This window comes from Lepisosteus platostomus, chromosome 1 (assembly GCF_059453375.1).
Source record: "Lepisosteus platostomus isolate fLepPlt1 chromosome 1, fLepPlt1.hap1, whole genome shotgun sequence".
NCBI classification, from domain to species: Eukaryota; Metazoa; Chordata; class Actinopteri; order Semionotiformes; family Lepisosteidae; genus Lepisosteus; species Lepisosteus platostomus.
In genome coordinates this window covers 12,697,013-12,713,146 of record NC_142611.1, presented here as the reverse complement: position 1 = coordinate 12,713,146, position 16,134 = coordinate 12,697,013, and the positions used below count along the sequence as shown (strand labels likewise).

The 16,134-nt window shown below is 35.4% G+C and overlaps 1 protein-coding gene across 1 annotated transcript in view; it reads left to right on the top strand.

Moving 5' to 3' along the window:
• Positions 1-16,134, top strand: part of dnah6 (dynein, axonemal, heavy chain 6) — a 115,459-nt gene that overhangs the window by 28,752 nt on the left and 70,573 nt on the right. Inside the window, exons 29-40 of the mRNA XM_088624575.1 lie at positions 839-1,000; positions 2,713-2,850; positions 3,202-3,369; positions 4,217-4,365; positions 4,814-4,921; positions 5,755-6,310; positions 6,537-6,659; positions 7,541-7,723; positions 8,139-8,282; positions 10,502-10,723; positions 11,596-11,743; positions 12,003-12,160. Of these exons, the coding sequence (XP_088480701.1) occupies positions 839-1,000; positions 2,713-2,850; positions 3,202-3,369; positions 4,217-4,365; positions 4,814-4,921; positions 5,755-6,310; positions 6,537-6,659; positions 7,541-7,723; positions 8,139-8,282; positions 10,502-10,723; positions 11,596-11,743; positions 12,003-12,160 (2,259 nt within the window). The remainder of the gene's footprint in view (positions 1-838; positions 1,001-2,712; positions 2,851-3,201; positions 3,370-4,216; positions 4,366-4,813; positions 4,922-5,754; positions 6,311-6,536; positions 6,660-7,540; positions 7,724-8,138; positions 8,283-10,501; positions 10,724-11,595; positions 11,744-12,002; positions 12,161-16,134) is intronic.

Here is a 16,134-nt window from a genome sequence, read left to right as displayed (position 1 = left end):
ATCAACCATGTTAAAGTACTACTTTGGAAAATCTTTAATCATATTAACTTTGTTGTAATACATTTGTAATAAATTAATAAACTATAGTTTAGTTAAGTGACCATAGTTTATGTTAGTCTCTAATAATAACAGCCCATTTATTTATTTTTGCTTTTTAACAAGATAAAAAGAATAAGAATAACATTGTATAGATTGGATGTCTATTTCTTGATTAAAAAAGTGTAACTTTTAATAGTTGAATTGTTCAGAGCAATGTCATATTTGTCATCGTCTCAAAAGTCAAGACATGAGAGAGATAATTATTCAAACCACTAAGCATTCCTTTAAATAAAATCAAACAGAATAAGTTCAACAGTAGCATGTATGTTTGGCATGATAAGGTCAGGGGTCTGTTCTATTCCTAATTAATCAAGACTATTAATAAAAAAACATGTTAGGTGCATATCATCTTGATAAAGCACTGCGATGCCTTTTTTATTTCATAAAACCACTGTCAAGATTAATAATTGCAGCCATGCTGCACTGGCACACACAAAATTCTGAATAATTACAAGTGTCACAGCTACAAAAGTCAGTATGCAAATGAAGGTGTTTTAAACTATTATAATTTTAGATCTCCACTAAAAAAGAATAAATTGCATTAATTTTCCTTGTGTTTGCCAATCTTTAAAGCAGCTTGCCTAAGTCTTTCTTGTCCTTAAGTATATAGGTTATATGTATATAAGTCTATTAGGGAGTCTATAGTTATTCATGGGGCACCAACTTCACAATGTTCTTGTGCCATTGAATTGGATGGAATCCATTATCTCATAATGATCTGTGTTTTTTTCACTGCTAGGACCGCTGCTACCTTTGCTTGATGGGAGCTCTGCAGCTTGATTTGGGAGGAGCTCCAGCTGGACCTGCTGGTACTGGCAAGACAGAGACCACTAAAGACCTGGCCAAGGCACTGGCAATCCAGTGTGTGGTTTTCAACTGCTCTGATGGCCTGGACTATAAGGTACAACATCAGAATTTTACTTTTTCCGGTGTGAATTTTTAATCACATTGCTCGCGTAAAACATTGCTTAATTTTCCTTGTTTTCCATTTCTGCCTGCCCCATAATTAGCCAGAATGAATTTGCAATTTAGAAAATGTTTTTACCGTCATGATCTTTAAATCAGAACAGTAAGAGCAAAAAAATAAGGTCACACAATGGTGTTCCAGGATGATGTTTAATTTAACAGCAGATTCCTGGTAATTGTGCATGAAACATAAAAAACAGAACAGAGAAAGGGGAATTGTGAATGAGCCATTGAGTTTCTCCAACAAATTAAACATAAAACGGTTGTTTAGACTATTAAATTAATATGCACACATGTTTATGCTCTAGATTTTTGGAAATCTTCAGAGAATGACGAGAAAATATATTTTTGCTAAATCCTCTAGATGGCACTGTGATCCTCTTGAAGGAATGTACTTCTCTGTACAAGGTGCTGGCCTTGGTCCTGACATCTGTTTCACAGCTACAAGCAGCTTTTTCTTACAATGCAAATTAATGGTTTTGTTTTAATAAATATGTACAGTAACACTTTGGGTATAATTTAATTGTTTTTTAAAACTTAGTAGATTGCTTATCATAATCCCTGGTAGAGAGTATTTACACTTTAGAATAGTAACAACACTTTACCCTTCTGTTTTTTGAAAGCAACTAGTAATTCCTATACCAGACAGGTGTAAGATGTATCATCTTTTTGCAGTAATTATTAGCCCTTGGGATGCATTAGATACCCAGCTGATATCTTTCTTCTAAATTTCACCTGTGGTTTATGGAATATAAATAAAACTACAGTCAGTTCATTAAAACATCTAATGTAAAAAACTGATTTTACTTTTTTTCTTAATATATTGTTACTAGTCACATAAGTAATAGCAAGATTAATGGTAGTAATTTTACTTACTAGAGGTACTTAATATGGATCACAACAAATGTGTGAACACCACAGTTGGTGATATAACCCAGGCCTGAACCCACAATCACACAGTTCACCCTGTGCTTAGGTTGAGCCACTCAAGAGCTCCCTTAACTTTTGAATTCAGAAAATATTGTAATTAAATGTAGTTTTATAGCCTCCTGCACATAAGGCATTACAGCAGGGGTGCACAACTCCAGTCCTGGAGAGCCTGAAGGTTTCTAGTTTTCTTGCCACCTGTGTTCTTACTTGCCTAATTAAACTCATTATTGGCTTAAGTTGATGCCTTTCCTTGTTCTCAAGAAGCTGGAGACCTATAAAATATGCTGCATATTGGTCCTTGAGGACCAGAGCTGACCACCCCTGTGCTGCGGTATTCAATCCTTGAAAAAACAAGTGCATATTTTCTCCCCTTTTTTCTGGTACAGACATGGACAGCAAAAACCCACACTCAAATTCTTAATTTTGTATTGAAACAAGCTTGACAACGTTATATCATTGGTTCTGTATACCTCATGGAAGTAATCGCATGACCTCAGTGCTGTCACAATAAAGACAAAAAAGTTGTGAGAATTCTGAGAACTAGAAGGCATTAAGAGAAATGTCAACCCCTAATGTTCTGAGATAGAACAAGCTCTTTCTTAATTTTGTTTTATTTATTTTTTTGTGATCCACTGATTCTCAAAACAAATGAAGAAATGCTAACCCGTTACATAGCAATCGTTTCATCTCTGTTGTTGTATTCTTTTGAATTCTTAGATGATGGGACGTTTCTTCAGTGGCTTGGCCCAGTCTGGTGCCTGGTGCTGTTTTGATGAATTTAATCGCATTGACATTGAGGTTCTCTCTGTAATTGCCCAGCAGCTAATTACCATCAGAAACGCCAAGGCAGCAAAGGTACCGATTTTCTTCTGCAGCTCAAGCAGCCAGTTCTCCAAGATAGCTAAAGATCAATGTGGTCACGAACATCCCAAGGTTGGGATTTTGTAATAATGATTGTACGTCAAGAGCCCTTCTGTCACTGCGCACTTTAGCTCGCTAATTCTGATCTCCAAGTACAGAACAACTGTACAACAACTGTACAACTTTACTAAGAATCTCTTCTTCAGTGAAGCACCAAGGACCATGCTGATGATAATTATAATATATATTATCACATATACATTCAAGGTCCCCCTAAGCCTCAGTTAAAGAGTTTTATGCTTTGCCGAAAAAGCAATTTTTCAAAATATTTTTCTTTGGTTTAAGCTCTCCAGATTCATGTTTGAGGGGCGTGAAATAAAGCTGGTGATGACCTGTGCTGCATTCATCACTATGAACCCGGGCTACGCCGGTAGAACGGAGCTGCCTGATAACTTGAAGGCTTTGTTTAGACCCATTGCAATGATGGTTCCCAATTATGCCCTCATCGCAGAGGTGAGAAGAAATTCTGTGTTTTCTGATGTTCAGAGTGTGGAGCCAGTCGATTCGCATATTCATTCTGTCCACAAAGGCTGTAATGATGACATGATGATATGTAATATGGTAGAACACATGGTAGCGTGGTCACATGGTAGTTTGTGTTGGTACCCCACACCTTCTGTGTGGAGTATGCCTAATCTCCTTGTATTCACAAGGAGGATTCAGTAAGATGCCCTGGCTTTCCAGTCTTCCATTGTCATTCTGGCTAGGATAATTGATGATTCTAAATTGTCCCTGTGTATGTCCTGCGATACACTAGTGTCCCATCTTTGCACCCTGTTCTGTTAAGATTAGGCTCTATTTTGCAGTGAATGCCTATCTGGTGTTGGATGGAAACATCCAAGCGTCTAAAAGTCTTCAATATATGGATATGTAATATATATATATAGATCTATATATGTTTTATAGATCTGATTCCTTGTATTTATTGTGATATTTTCATGCTTTCATGCTTAACTTTAGACCTAAAAACAGCCAAGATATAAAAGTCTGTTATTCAAAATTATTACTTCATTCAAACATACATAAAAGGGAAAAGCACAATGACTGATAAGTTAATTTCAGTTAACTGTCAGCGTGTTTTATTTGATTACTAGCTCTTGTTAAAGCCAAAATCATAGTATTAGTTAAAGAGGAAAATGAATTTATTTAGAGGCATTTCAAAGGGGGCTTTCTGAGACAGCTCGATCTTGAGTAGCTCTTAACCAGGAGGTTTTGTATTATACCTTTTTATGTGTTTATTAATAAGCTCTTTATTTACATATTTGCTTACATAGAAAGTCTGATTTCTGCTGTCTTTCAGGTTATTCTTTACTCCGAAGGTTTTGAATCAAGTAAAACTCTGGCCAGAAAGATGACTCAAATGTACAAACTGTGCAGTGAACAGCTCTCACAGCAGGATCATTATGACTTTGGGATGCGGGCTGTTAAGTCAGTGCTGGTCATGGCAGGGTAAGAAAGCTGGTGTGTGTGACAAGTACAAGCTGGATCTTTAGTTAAACATCAAGCATAAGAAAAAAAAATATTTTAAAATATTTACTTTTCAAATGTAGAAGGAGTGATCCAGTATTGATGCAGCAGTCATGTGTTTGATGTTATGAATAATAAACTAGAGAACATCTGTATATCATAAGATGAATGACAGATAATATAATTAACTTGAATCAATTTTTTAAGAGAATGTAAAACATACATTTTCTCTTACCTGAGATTCCTTACAGTATATCTCACTCTTTTATAAAGTGACTGAGGCTGTTTTATTCTGGTGTAGACTTTTATCATATTGTATCTTCTGTAATGATGAAAATATAAATTACCAGGGGATATGTTTTTGAAAAAAATATAATTATGTAACAAGTTTTTTGTTTTGCAATATATGAAACAAATGATTTATATGCAGGTCCCTAAAACGAGAGAACCCTCATCTCAGTGAAGATGTTGTATTAATCAGAGCTCTGCGAGACTCTAATCTTCCCAAATTCCTGACAGATGATGCTATGCTTTTCAGGTACTGTTGTTTTTCTATTTTTAAACTATTCTCCCTATAGATTTTAAATCAGTATATTGTTAAAGTCAGATATACATTAAGACTAAATGAGATGTTTAATTAGTTGAAGTCCTGCATACTGTATAATACACAATGGTGTTGGTATAGACTTCTGTACAAAAGGAGACACATACTGCATAAGGTCTCACATTCAATACAAAATCATAACAAGAGTGCTGACCATAAACTTTTCTGTTAAATGTATCAACATTTGTTGTTACGGACATTCTTAGAAGCTTTCAATTAGGTCCCTGGTATGAACAGTTTCAGGTTCCATTTTTAGATTGTCTTACTGGTGTCGTAAAATTTTGTCCAGTTTCAGGAGAGTCAAGGAACAAAGTTACATTGTGGACATGTCCGACTTTGCTTTCCACATGCTTATTTTCTTTCCATTTCAAGCATTGAGCGGGGTTGGAGCCCTTAAAGTTGTCAGTTTCACAAATTTTAATGTCACAAAAATTACCACACAAAATTAGTTGACACCTGCTGAAATATACATTCTTTGAACTTTAAACATGCTTAACAATGAGCTGATTTTACAAAGAAAGATTCTGGTTATTATTCAAACATTTGATTTCATGTTTTAAAAAGGATCAAAGTTACATTTGGAAATGTAGCTTTTTTCTCCCCTTAACACCTGGCTTTTAAGTACAGATTGTGTTTGGTTAGTTTCAGGGAATCTCACAATATGAAGTGACATATTAAAAGTGAAAACTTTCCTGTTTGCTGTCAGAAAATGAAACGATGACAGGAGACAAATGCTGAAGTGTAACTTATATGAATTTCTTTCCCAGCGGGATCCTTTCAGACCTCTTTCCGGGTGTAACTATTCCAGATCACGATTATGGCATTCTGCAGTCAACCATCGTGGATATGATGCTGAAACGCGGCTTGCAACCTGTGCCTACCATGATCCTCAAAGTCATCCAGCTGTACGAGACAATGATTGTGCGCCATGGCGTTATGCTTGTGGGGCCGACGGGAGGCGGCAAAACCACTGTGTACACAATCCTTGCAGACACCCTAGGGACTCTGTATAAATTAGGGAATAGCAATCCCTATTACCAGCTTGTTAAGACATATGTGCTGAACCCCAAATCGGTCACAATGGGAGAGCTCTATGGAGAGGTGAACACTTTGACCCTGGAGTGGAGGGATGGCCTGATGGCTCTCAGTGTCCGAGCTGCTGTCAATGACACTACGGAAGATCACAAGTGGATCGTTAGCGACGGGCCTGTAGATGCCCTGTGGATTGAGAATATGAACACCGTCCTAGATGATAACAAGATGTTGTGCCTAGCAAACAGTGAAAGAATCAAGCTAACACCATCCATTCACATGGTGTTTGAAGTAAGTTGTAATGGACTGTAAATAACTGTCTTTTTCATTTAAAACATCACTCAGCATATACTGTTCATTGTCAGGGTAATCTTAACAGTTCTAGATGAAGTGTGTTTGACGTATTTTTTTCTACCCTTGTCTTTTTTATCTGTGGAAATATTAGTAATTTGTTATGGTTCTGTGTGTTACTCAAATGTTGATAATGCTTCTCTGAACTATTCTGTCAATCTTTCAGGTCCAGGATCTAAAGGTTGCATCCCCAGCAACTGTTAGCCGTTGTGGAATGGTTTACATTGACTCTGAAGAACTGAAATGGATGCCATATGTTCAGACATGGATTACTGGGCTCTCCCAAAGAGTAAGCCATCTATTCTTGTAACTAAAGCATTAGCCTTGAAAGAAATATCAACTTCAGCCTTTCAGTCTTTTATTATGTAACCACCTAATTTACACATAAACAAACAATTATTCTCCCTTTAGAAGCACAGATTTTTTGGTGAATTTTACAAATGGGATAAACGTTTTAGTGTTGTTTTCCATAACAAAGAAATGTCACAAGCCACAAAATTATTAAGGTGCCATCGGATGATCAAAAACTTAAAAAGAAAGCTGTGCTAAAATATGAGAAGTATAATAACTAACGAAATTTGGTGAGGATGTATCAAATTAATTTTGAAAAATGGGAGAATGTGCAGGAACAGGAAATTAGAGAATATGCAGGAACGGGAAAAACAACTTAAGGTAGAAGCTGGAGAAATATTAGATGTTACAGCTCTAAACTGTATTTGATGAACATGTATTATAACTACCTTTTACAGCGCACAGTAAAACATTTACTTTCTAAAACTTATTTGAAGGTGACAGGTATCACTTAAAACACAGTTTCAAAAATGTTAAACCTCTGAGGTTCATTTAAAGAATATATATGTTAATGTGCTTATTATCACTGATAAATGATATTATAAAATCATCACTTCCAAACAATTGGAAAACAATATTGATTAATTTCAACATTAAATGTTTAAACTAATTTAATCTTAGGTTTAATTTGATATTTTATTGATTAAATAACTACAACCATTTCTATGAAATGTAATGCAATTGTCTAAAAATGTGGTAAAGTGTAAAACTGCTGTGTTCTTGTTCCTTGACTTTCTTTATGGTCTGATTTCTCATAATTTTATAGGGTGCCTGTTTGATGTATATTTAATCACATATTTTAACATTTGTCCCTTGCAGTTGTCGGAAGAGAAGAGGCAGTACCTGTTGGATCTTTTTAGTCGCTACGTTGAGAAAGGATTGCAGTTTGTGGCTAAGAAGTGCACTCAAGCCATGGCGCAAGTGGACATCAGTAAAGTCACAACACTCTGCTGTCTGCTGGAATCTCTTCTACTTGGCCAGGGAGGACCTGATCTGAATATGGTAAATCACTGAATGGCATTTCTTTGAAAGAATTTAGTTTAGAGTCTAATTTGTATAAATAATTTAAAAAAGAGTACTGCATGCGTACATGGTAAAATTATTATTTGGCCCCAGTGCTACAGCTCTATAATAGTTCATATAAATGTAGTACCTGCAATACATATTTTTATATATGCAATGTTTGATGTAAGAAATTGAAGTAGACTTGCTTGTAATAAATTATTCCTTTCTGGAGCACATACTGTATATTGTCTTTGGTCACTGGGTGCCACTGTTTACTGTTTCTTCAAGTAGTTTAAATTCAAATAGTTTAAAGATGCATCTACAGTATTTGCAATTTGATAAATTCTATTTCTATATAAAGTGTGTTTCAGTGTTATATGCAATAAATATTTTTTGTATGTGTCTTATACAGGACCTGACTAAATTAGGCCCTGTCCTCTGCCAGACATTTCTTTTCTGCTACCTGTGGTCAGTAGGTGGGAATCTAACTGACAATCACTGGGATGCCTTTGATACTTTTATAAAGCAGCAGTTTGAGGATAACACTGATGCAAAGGTATTGTTTCCAATGAACATTACAAAGACTATGTTTAATGCTGTTTTATACGATCCGGGACTTTATTCAGAACACTTTTATTGTAGCACCTTTACTACCTGTTTTTTTTTTCTAGAGTCAAAAACAATGAAAAAGTTGAACAGCATCATACAGTATATAACTTTCAGGATGCTAACTTGGGTGTATGGTGGTGCAGTGATTAACATTCCTACCTCACAGTGCTGGGACCCTGGGTCGTAGATTTCAGACCTGGAGAGCTATCTGTGTGCAGTTTGTATGTTCTCCCCATCTTTGCATGGGTCTCCTCTGGGTGCTCCTGTTTCCTCCCACAGTCCCAACAACATAATGGTAGGTTAATTGGCTTCAGAACAACTGGCCCTCATGTGTTTATGTGCATGTCTGTGTGTGTGCTGCGATTGACTGGCATTTCATCCAGGGTGTATCCTGCCTTGCGCCTGTTGCTTGCCAGTATAGGCTCCAGCTCCCCCGTGACCCTGAATTGGATGACACAGTCATCAATAACTCAAAGGATTACATTAAATACAGTTTACAATAGAAATGGAATACAATTAATAGAATTATAGCAGATAAATCCATGCCATTATAAAAAAATATTTTCATACATTCACTAAAATAATACCTTGTATTGACTGACCCAAACTGTATGTCTCTATCAATTATACAGGCTGATCCACATAATTCACTATTTGATAATTGCATATATATAATATTCATTTGAACATACCTCTTCATGTAACAGACTTCAAAAGGCTCTCAAATCTGTACTGATCTTGCTGTATATTTGAATAGCAGTTGTGCAAAGCACTGAGAAGGTTTTAATAAAGTCAGATATTAAGCTTTTTTTTCCTTCACATTTGTTTAAAATGATTGTGTACGTGTTCATAATTATTATTAGCATCTTCCAGCAATATTTGCCCCTTCTGTTTAAAGCCCTTTGGTGCAAAGTGCAGAATGTCTGACTATCCTGTGCAATATAGCCAAAATCCCCAGCTGCAGAGCTGCTGGGCATGTAAAATGTTAGATGTTTGATTAAACACATTAGTCAGTTAGGACAAAATCCTGTGCCCCACATAAAATAAATGTGTCTCATTTTGTACAATATACACAAAAAAGACACACAGGCTCCAGTATGAGGTATACAGTATAAACAGCATATTGCGAAGCTGTTTTCCATCTGAAGACTCTGTTACTTCCTTTGTGGTCTTGAATTCTTATGCACAATTGAATGTAATCCCTTTTTTCCCCTCTATTTACTTTATGTTATGTATATTACATTTGTGCCACCGTACAGTATTGAATTTACTGTATTTAAAATGCACTTTGAAATGCAATTGTATTATTATTAAACTGGTCTTCCAAAATATTAACAAATAGGCCTTCTATACTTATTATTAGTATTTCTGTCTCAGCTCAACTGAGTATATAACTGCTCCAAAAAACACGAGTCACATTCTCTTATCAAACAAAACAATGTTGCTATACCTTTGACTATCAGATGATTTAGTGGAACTGGGTATGTAGAAAGAATTGGTAAGACTAAAAAATGTGTATTTTTGGCTTCTACACTGACGGTTTTAGCGTTATGAGAGGCTAAGCTTTTCTGGGACTCTGGAGTCAAATGAAGCACATTTTCCTTTAAATAATAATCATAGGAACAACAAACTGTATCAAACTGTATAAAAAGACAGATATTCGGTCAGAGATCATGGCATATTCTTAGTTAACTACAGCTAAAACCAGCAAGAGATAGTCAAATACAAAAAGGAACATGGTTTGTGTTATGTAATAGTTGTGCAGTACACCCTAGTATATATGAAAGCATTCAAAGAGATATTCTACCTGCCTTAATTGATTGAAAATGGCATTATACATTAACAAAAAGTTGTGCAGTGAACACCCAATGCATAAATCTATACATACTGTACTGTATAAATGATGTATTTGAAAATTTTAACTCACTGTGCTTATACTGTATAATAGAGATAGAAATACTATATTTTGTATTTCATTGGGTGACAATATATCTCCATTATATCACTGTGCTTATTACACTTAGTCAGACTTACCTCTGTAATTGAGGTGCTTGATTGTACAAAAATGTTATCTGCCTTGCACAAAGGTATCTCCACTAAGTAAATAAAAAAAACTTGTTTCAATTATTTTATATATATTTTAATATTGAATGTTCCCATTGATAGATGCCAAGTTCAGGAGATTTGTGGAGTGTGTACATGGATTATGAAAGCAAGCTTCTTAAGCCTTGGGAGCGAATCATCCCTATTTTCAAGTACAACAATGAAACACCATTTTTTGAGATGCTTGTTCCAACAACTGATACTGTTCGATATGGCTACCTTATGGAAAAGTTACTTGCTGTCAGGCAGTCTGTACTTTTCACTGGCACAACAGGAGTTGGGAAGGTAACTGCATGTTTTTCATTAATTATTTCTCTGTATAGGTGCTAATGTAATTTATTTTGTATTTCGCATACTGTATATAAAATCATCTAAGTCTTAGTATTTCACACAGATATACTTTAATTCTGTTCACAGTAATTTTTTATGTTATTTAGTAACCTTTTGAAGAGGAGATGAAAGTACTGCTACTGTATAGTGGTCAATCGATAGGATGAGTATTTTGATTATATTTTTTTCATTTTATATTCAGTGAAAATGAAATGCGATTGCTATTTTAAAATCTTATATATGGAATAAAATATTCCACAATTTAAAACAATACATATATAACATTTCTGTGCTGAACATCTAGAAAGAGTGGCTATGTGGTTAATTAACAGAAAAATGTATTGCACATGTGTTTTTTTCTAGATAAAGTTAATCTAATACAAACAGATAATATCTGTAGTTGTTCCTATTTGTATTATCAAACGCCTTATGTATAATTCTCTTTTAAATTAAAACTGCTACACTGCCTTGGCAAAACAATGAAGGATTGGTGAATAATAAGATGTAAGTAAATACATCACAGGATTAATGGAAAATTCAAAAACAAATTTACTTGTCATTAAGAAAATCAAAAGAGATTCGGACATCTGGCCTTAAAGAAAATCACAATAATTGCAACATTATTATCGTGTTAAAGGATGTAACAAACCATTTAAGAGTTAGCCAATTACTTGAATACATCATTTAAACTCGGCAATACAATAGGTATATTCAATGAAAAATGAAAAATTAGAAATTTTGCTCCATGCAGATTAAGGTCTTCTTAAGATTTTTTCATAACCAAAGTTGACGTGGTCTTTTAATGTGAAGTTTCATTGCTTCTGCAGTCTGTTGTTGCCCGAGGATTACTGAACAGCATTCAAGACAAGGCTGGTTATGTTCCTGTTTACATCAACTTCTCAGCACAGACGTCTTCTGCTAGGACACAGGAAATTATTGAGTCAAAGTTAGAAAAAAAAAGAAAGAATATACTGGGTAAGAGTTCCATCCAACAATGATCTTCATAACAGTGCTCTTAGGGTGAAGTAGAATTCCTTCGCTTGAAATACAGTAATCAAATGCCAATACAGAAATACAATAAAGAAAATATTTACAGTATGTTTCTTACTTTTTATACAGAAGCATTGTTCCTATCTCATTGATAAGAAGCTCAATAAAGTATGAAATACTATCTGATACAGTATGATGATTCGAAACTGTTTTGAAAGATGGTTTCTGTGAATGTGATTTTTAGGGGCTCCTGGAAACAAGAAGGTGATTGTATTTGTCGATGACCTCAACATGCCTAAACTTGATCACTACGGTTCTCAACCTCCCATTGAGCTACTCCGACAGTACCAGGACTTCCATGGCTTCTATGACAGAGAAAAATTCTTCTGGAAGGAAATTCAAGTAACTTTTTCTTATTATCACTTGGTTACAAATCTATTTATTTAAATATCTGTAAATAGCTCAGTTATGTTTTAGATACATTATATCCACTCATTTTTAGTACGCAGCTATCATCCTAATTAATAGCTCATCAGGATTGAAATGCATTATTCTAGTCCAGAGCTCTCCAACCCTTGTCTTGAAGAGCACCGATCCAGTTAGTTTTTTAGATCAATTGTATTTAAGAGATTGTAAGCTATTGTTGAATCAGCAACTGTTCAAATAAGAAGACTCTTGTGCTTATTGGTTAAAGATTTTTAAGAACATGAAAACATTCATCTGTCTGGTTTGGTTGTTACTAGATGTGCAGCGCTGTTCCTGTAGTGGATAGAAAACCCATAGAAAACCTGTTAGATTAACAGGTTTTCTGAGTTTCTTTAAAGCAGTGGCATTGAATTTCTCAATTTATGTCAATAATCTGATTTAGCACATTAAAATCTGATTTGGAATGAAAACCTATAAATTCACTAGTCCTTCAGGACCAGGATTGTACAGCCTGAGCTAATTGAGCCAAGGATTTTAATTAGTTTTATATTTTTTTTAAAGAAGCCAGAGTATTGGCTTGCTCTACATGGCTGGGCAGCTTGTTCCAGACCTCCCACAAAGCTTTGTGTAAAGATATTTCTCTTTTTCTTTGAATCTGGGTGAAGTACTGACATCATCTCTGGATAATTTACTGTACCTTTTCAGAATGATACCTTCTAACTGAGAAGTTCAAATTCATCCACATATACTTTTTTGTGACAAGAACATGAGATGATAAGAAAGGATATAAACAAAAGGAGGCAATTTGAACCACCTAGCTCATTTGGTAGTTAATAGCTAACTGATCCAAGAATCTCATCCAGATCTTTCTTGAAAGAAGCCCGGGTATCACCTTCAACAATATCATTTAGAAGCTTCTGTTGCACACTCCCATGATCCTTTCTGTAAAGAGCTCCATGTTCTTAGTTTGAATCGCAACTCTCTGTATTTTCCACAATTTCAACTGTGTCTGTTACGAGTTAGTAGTGAGGACCCTATGCAGAAAACCAGGGCGATTTCCAGAAGCGTAGTCGATAGAACAATCCAAGGTCCGAAAGCCGAGGGTAGACAAGCCAGTGCAAAAGTACAAAACCAGAAGCGATGCCGTAAGCCGTAAGGAAGCCGAGAGTCGAAACCAAAGCGAGAATCAAAGTACCAAAACCAAAACACCAGGAGACGTAGTCAAAAAACAAACCAGGATCAGGAAGCCAAAAAACCAAGTAGAAAGTAATCAGAAGAATAGGAGTAGCTCTAGCCAGGAAGAACTGTAATACTGAGCACAGGGGAGAATGTGAAGCAGCATTAAATAAGCTGGGGGTAAATTGGCTAATTGGGGACTGGTCTGGAGTGCAAGGTGGAATGCCGAGTCCTCCAGGGGCGTGGCGTAACAGTGTCCTTTAGTTCAAGTTCAGGGTGTATTCTGAAGAAATCCACTAGATTGACATTGTCAGTACCTTTGTGGATTTTGAAGTTGGTGAAATTAAAGTTGGATGATGTAATGGGCTTTGCAATTTTAGCATAATAATAATAATTGCTTACACTTATATAGCGCTTTTCTGGACACTCCACTCAAAGCGCTTTACAGGTAATGGGGTCTCCCCTCCACCATCACCAATGTGCAGCATCCACCTGGATGATGCGACGGCAGCCATAGTGCGCCAGAACGCTCACCACACATCAGTGGGGAGGAGAGCAGAGAGTAATGAAGCCAATTCATAGATGGGGATTATTAGGAGGCCACGATTGGTTAGGGCCAATGGGAAATTTGGCCAGGACGCTGGGGTTACACCGAGAAACAGGATTTTTAATGACCACAGAGAGTCAGTACCTTTTTACGTCTCATCCAAAGGACGGCACCTGTTTACAGTATAGTGTCCCCATCACTATACTGGGGCATTAGGACCCACATGGACCACAGGGTGAGCACCCCCTGCTGGCCCCACTGACACCTCTTCCAGCAGCAACCTTAGTTTTTCCCAGGAGGTCTCCCATCCAGGTACTGACCAGGCTCACACCTGCTTAGCTTCAGTGGGTTGCCAGTTGTTTGTTGCAGGGTGATATGGCTGCTGGCATGTGTAGCCTTTATTTTTTGAGACATTTAGTCTGTACAGAAACATTAAAATACATAATATTGAAAACATACACAAGACAGAACGGAAACAATGGAAACAGTGGATGACATTAGAAGCCTCATTTTATAAACTTATTAACTTGATGATTCTCTGTACATAACTGGATACTCTTTTTCCATTGCCCCAGTAAGATCATAGCACCTGGGCATCATCATCTAAAAGACTGATTACAAGACAACAACAACAACAATAATAAAAAATACAGCGAAGCAGCTGGATCCTTGAGTGATTTTCTCTGCTCTCTTCAGTCAGATATCTGCTTGCTGTTTATCCCAGCATCCCAAATTGAAATAAAGTCTAATAATAAGCAATCATTTTTATGTATTTGTTGCATAAATGATATATACCCCAATCTTATACCCTTGATTTTTTTCTATGAAATCTGCGAATGTGTCATTCATATTTTACCCCCCACACTCTCCTTAGACTGTCCATAAATAGGCCATTGCCTTAGTATCAGGCTAGATGCTCTGTGATCCTGTGATTTAACAACAGGGAAGAGAATAAAGGCACTGTTAACAGTATTTGAACCACAATTCTAACATCATGAAGAAGTCATGATGTTTTACAGAGAGTTGTAATTCTGAAAGCGCATGATGTCTTGTCAAATAGAACGATTTTTGGTATAGCCTTTGTCTCCTATGAATTCTACCTTTCGGTGCAGAGAAGGGCTTAAGAGCAAAAGATTTTAAGCTCTGAAAAATGCTTTTGTTAACTATGATACACAATGTGAATGACCTTCAAAAGCATCCATGTTTACAATTTTGCTTATAAAATGTATTGTATGCAATTCTGCTTTAAAAAAATCTACTGCTTCAAATATGATATAAACCAAATATGGAGCAGATCCAGAAAAAATTATAATACCATGTTTAGTAGTCTTCTGAATCATCATTGAGAACTAGATAAAAAATACATTTATACATAAAAAAACATGCAATATTAAAAATATTAAAATGCACGAAGCAGAGTATACAGTATGTAAACTGCCTTGAGATGTTAAATCATGAATACCAATCAGTGTAGAAGTCATTGAACTAAAAAACAACAGATCAAATATATTTTAAAATGAATAAGCCTCACTACAAACATAGAAATGCTATTTTTAATTGTTTATGTTTTTCTCTTCATTTATGTGTAAGATAACTTAATCCATGTAGTGTTTCGTAATGTCTACTTTTTTTTCTAAACTTAGGAGATACATACAGTAGAGATATCAGTTTGACAAATAGTGAGATAGTGAAATATTTATTTGAAATAGTGACAAATAAACAAGGATGTGAAAAGTACAGGTTTTAAACTGGAATAATGTTTGATAAGAATGATTACTTAAAAAATCTCTTCTTCTTCTTAAAAATGTGAACTCCACAAGGTTTATTTTATTTTATTGTGGAAGAACAGATTGGAGTGGGTGGATAGCACAAAAATAAAAGTTCGATAGATTACTAAAGAACAAAGCACTACACTATTTGTCAAACTGATCTCTCTTTTGCATGTATGGAATTAAAGATGCAGATCTTATCTTATACTGGTAATATAATATATTACCAGTATAAGATAAGATCTGCATAGTAGGAATAATATAATATAAAAAGGAATATTATATTATCACATAAAATAATATAATATTCCTTTTCAGTTTGACTGGAAGGAGCAAAGAAACTTTTGTGAAACAAATCCCATCAATCAAACTGTATATGGCTTTGATGTTGTATTAAAACTTTTCATAGCTTCTTCAAAAAAAAAAACAAACAAACAAGTTGTTAGACATGACTTCCC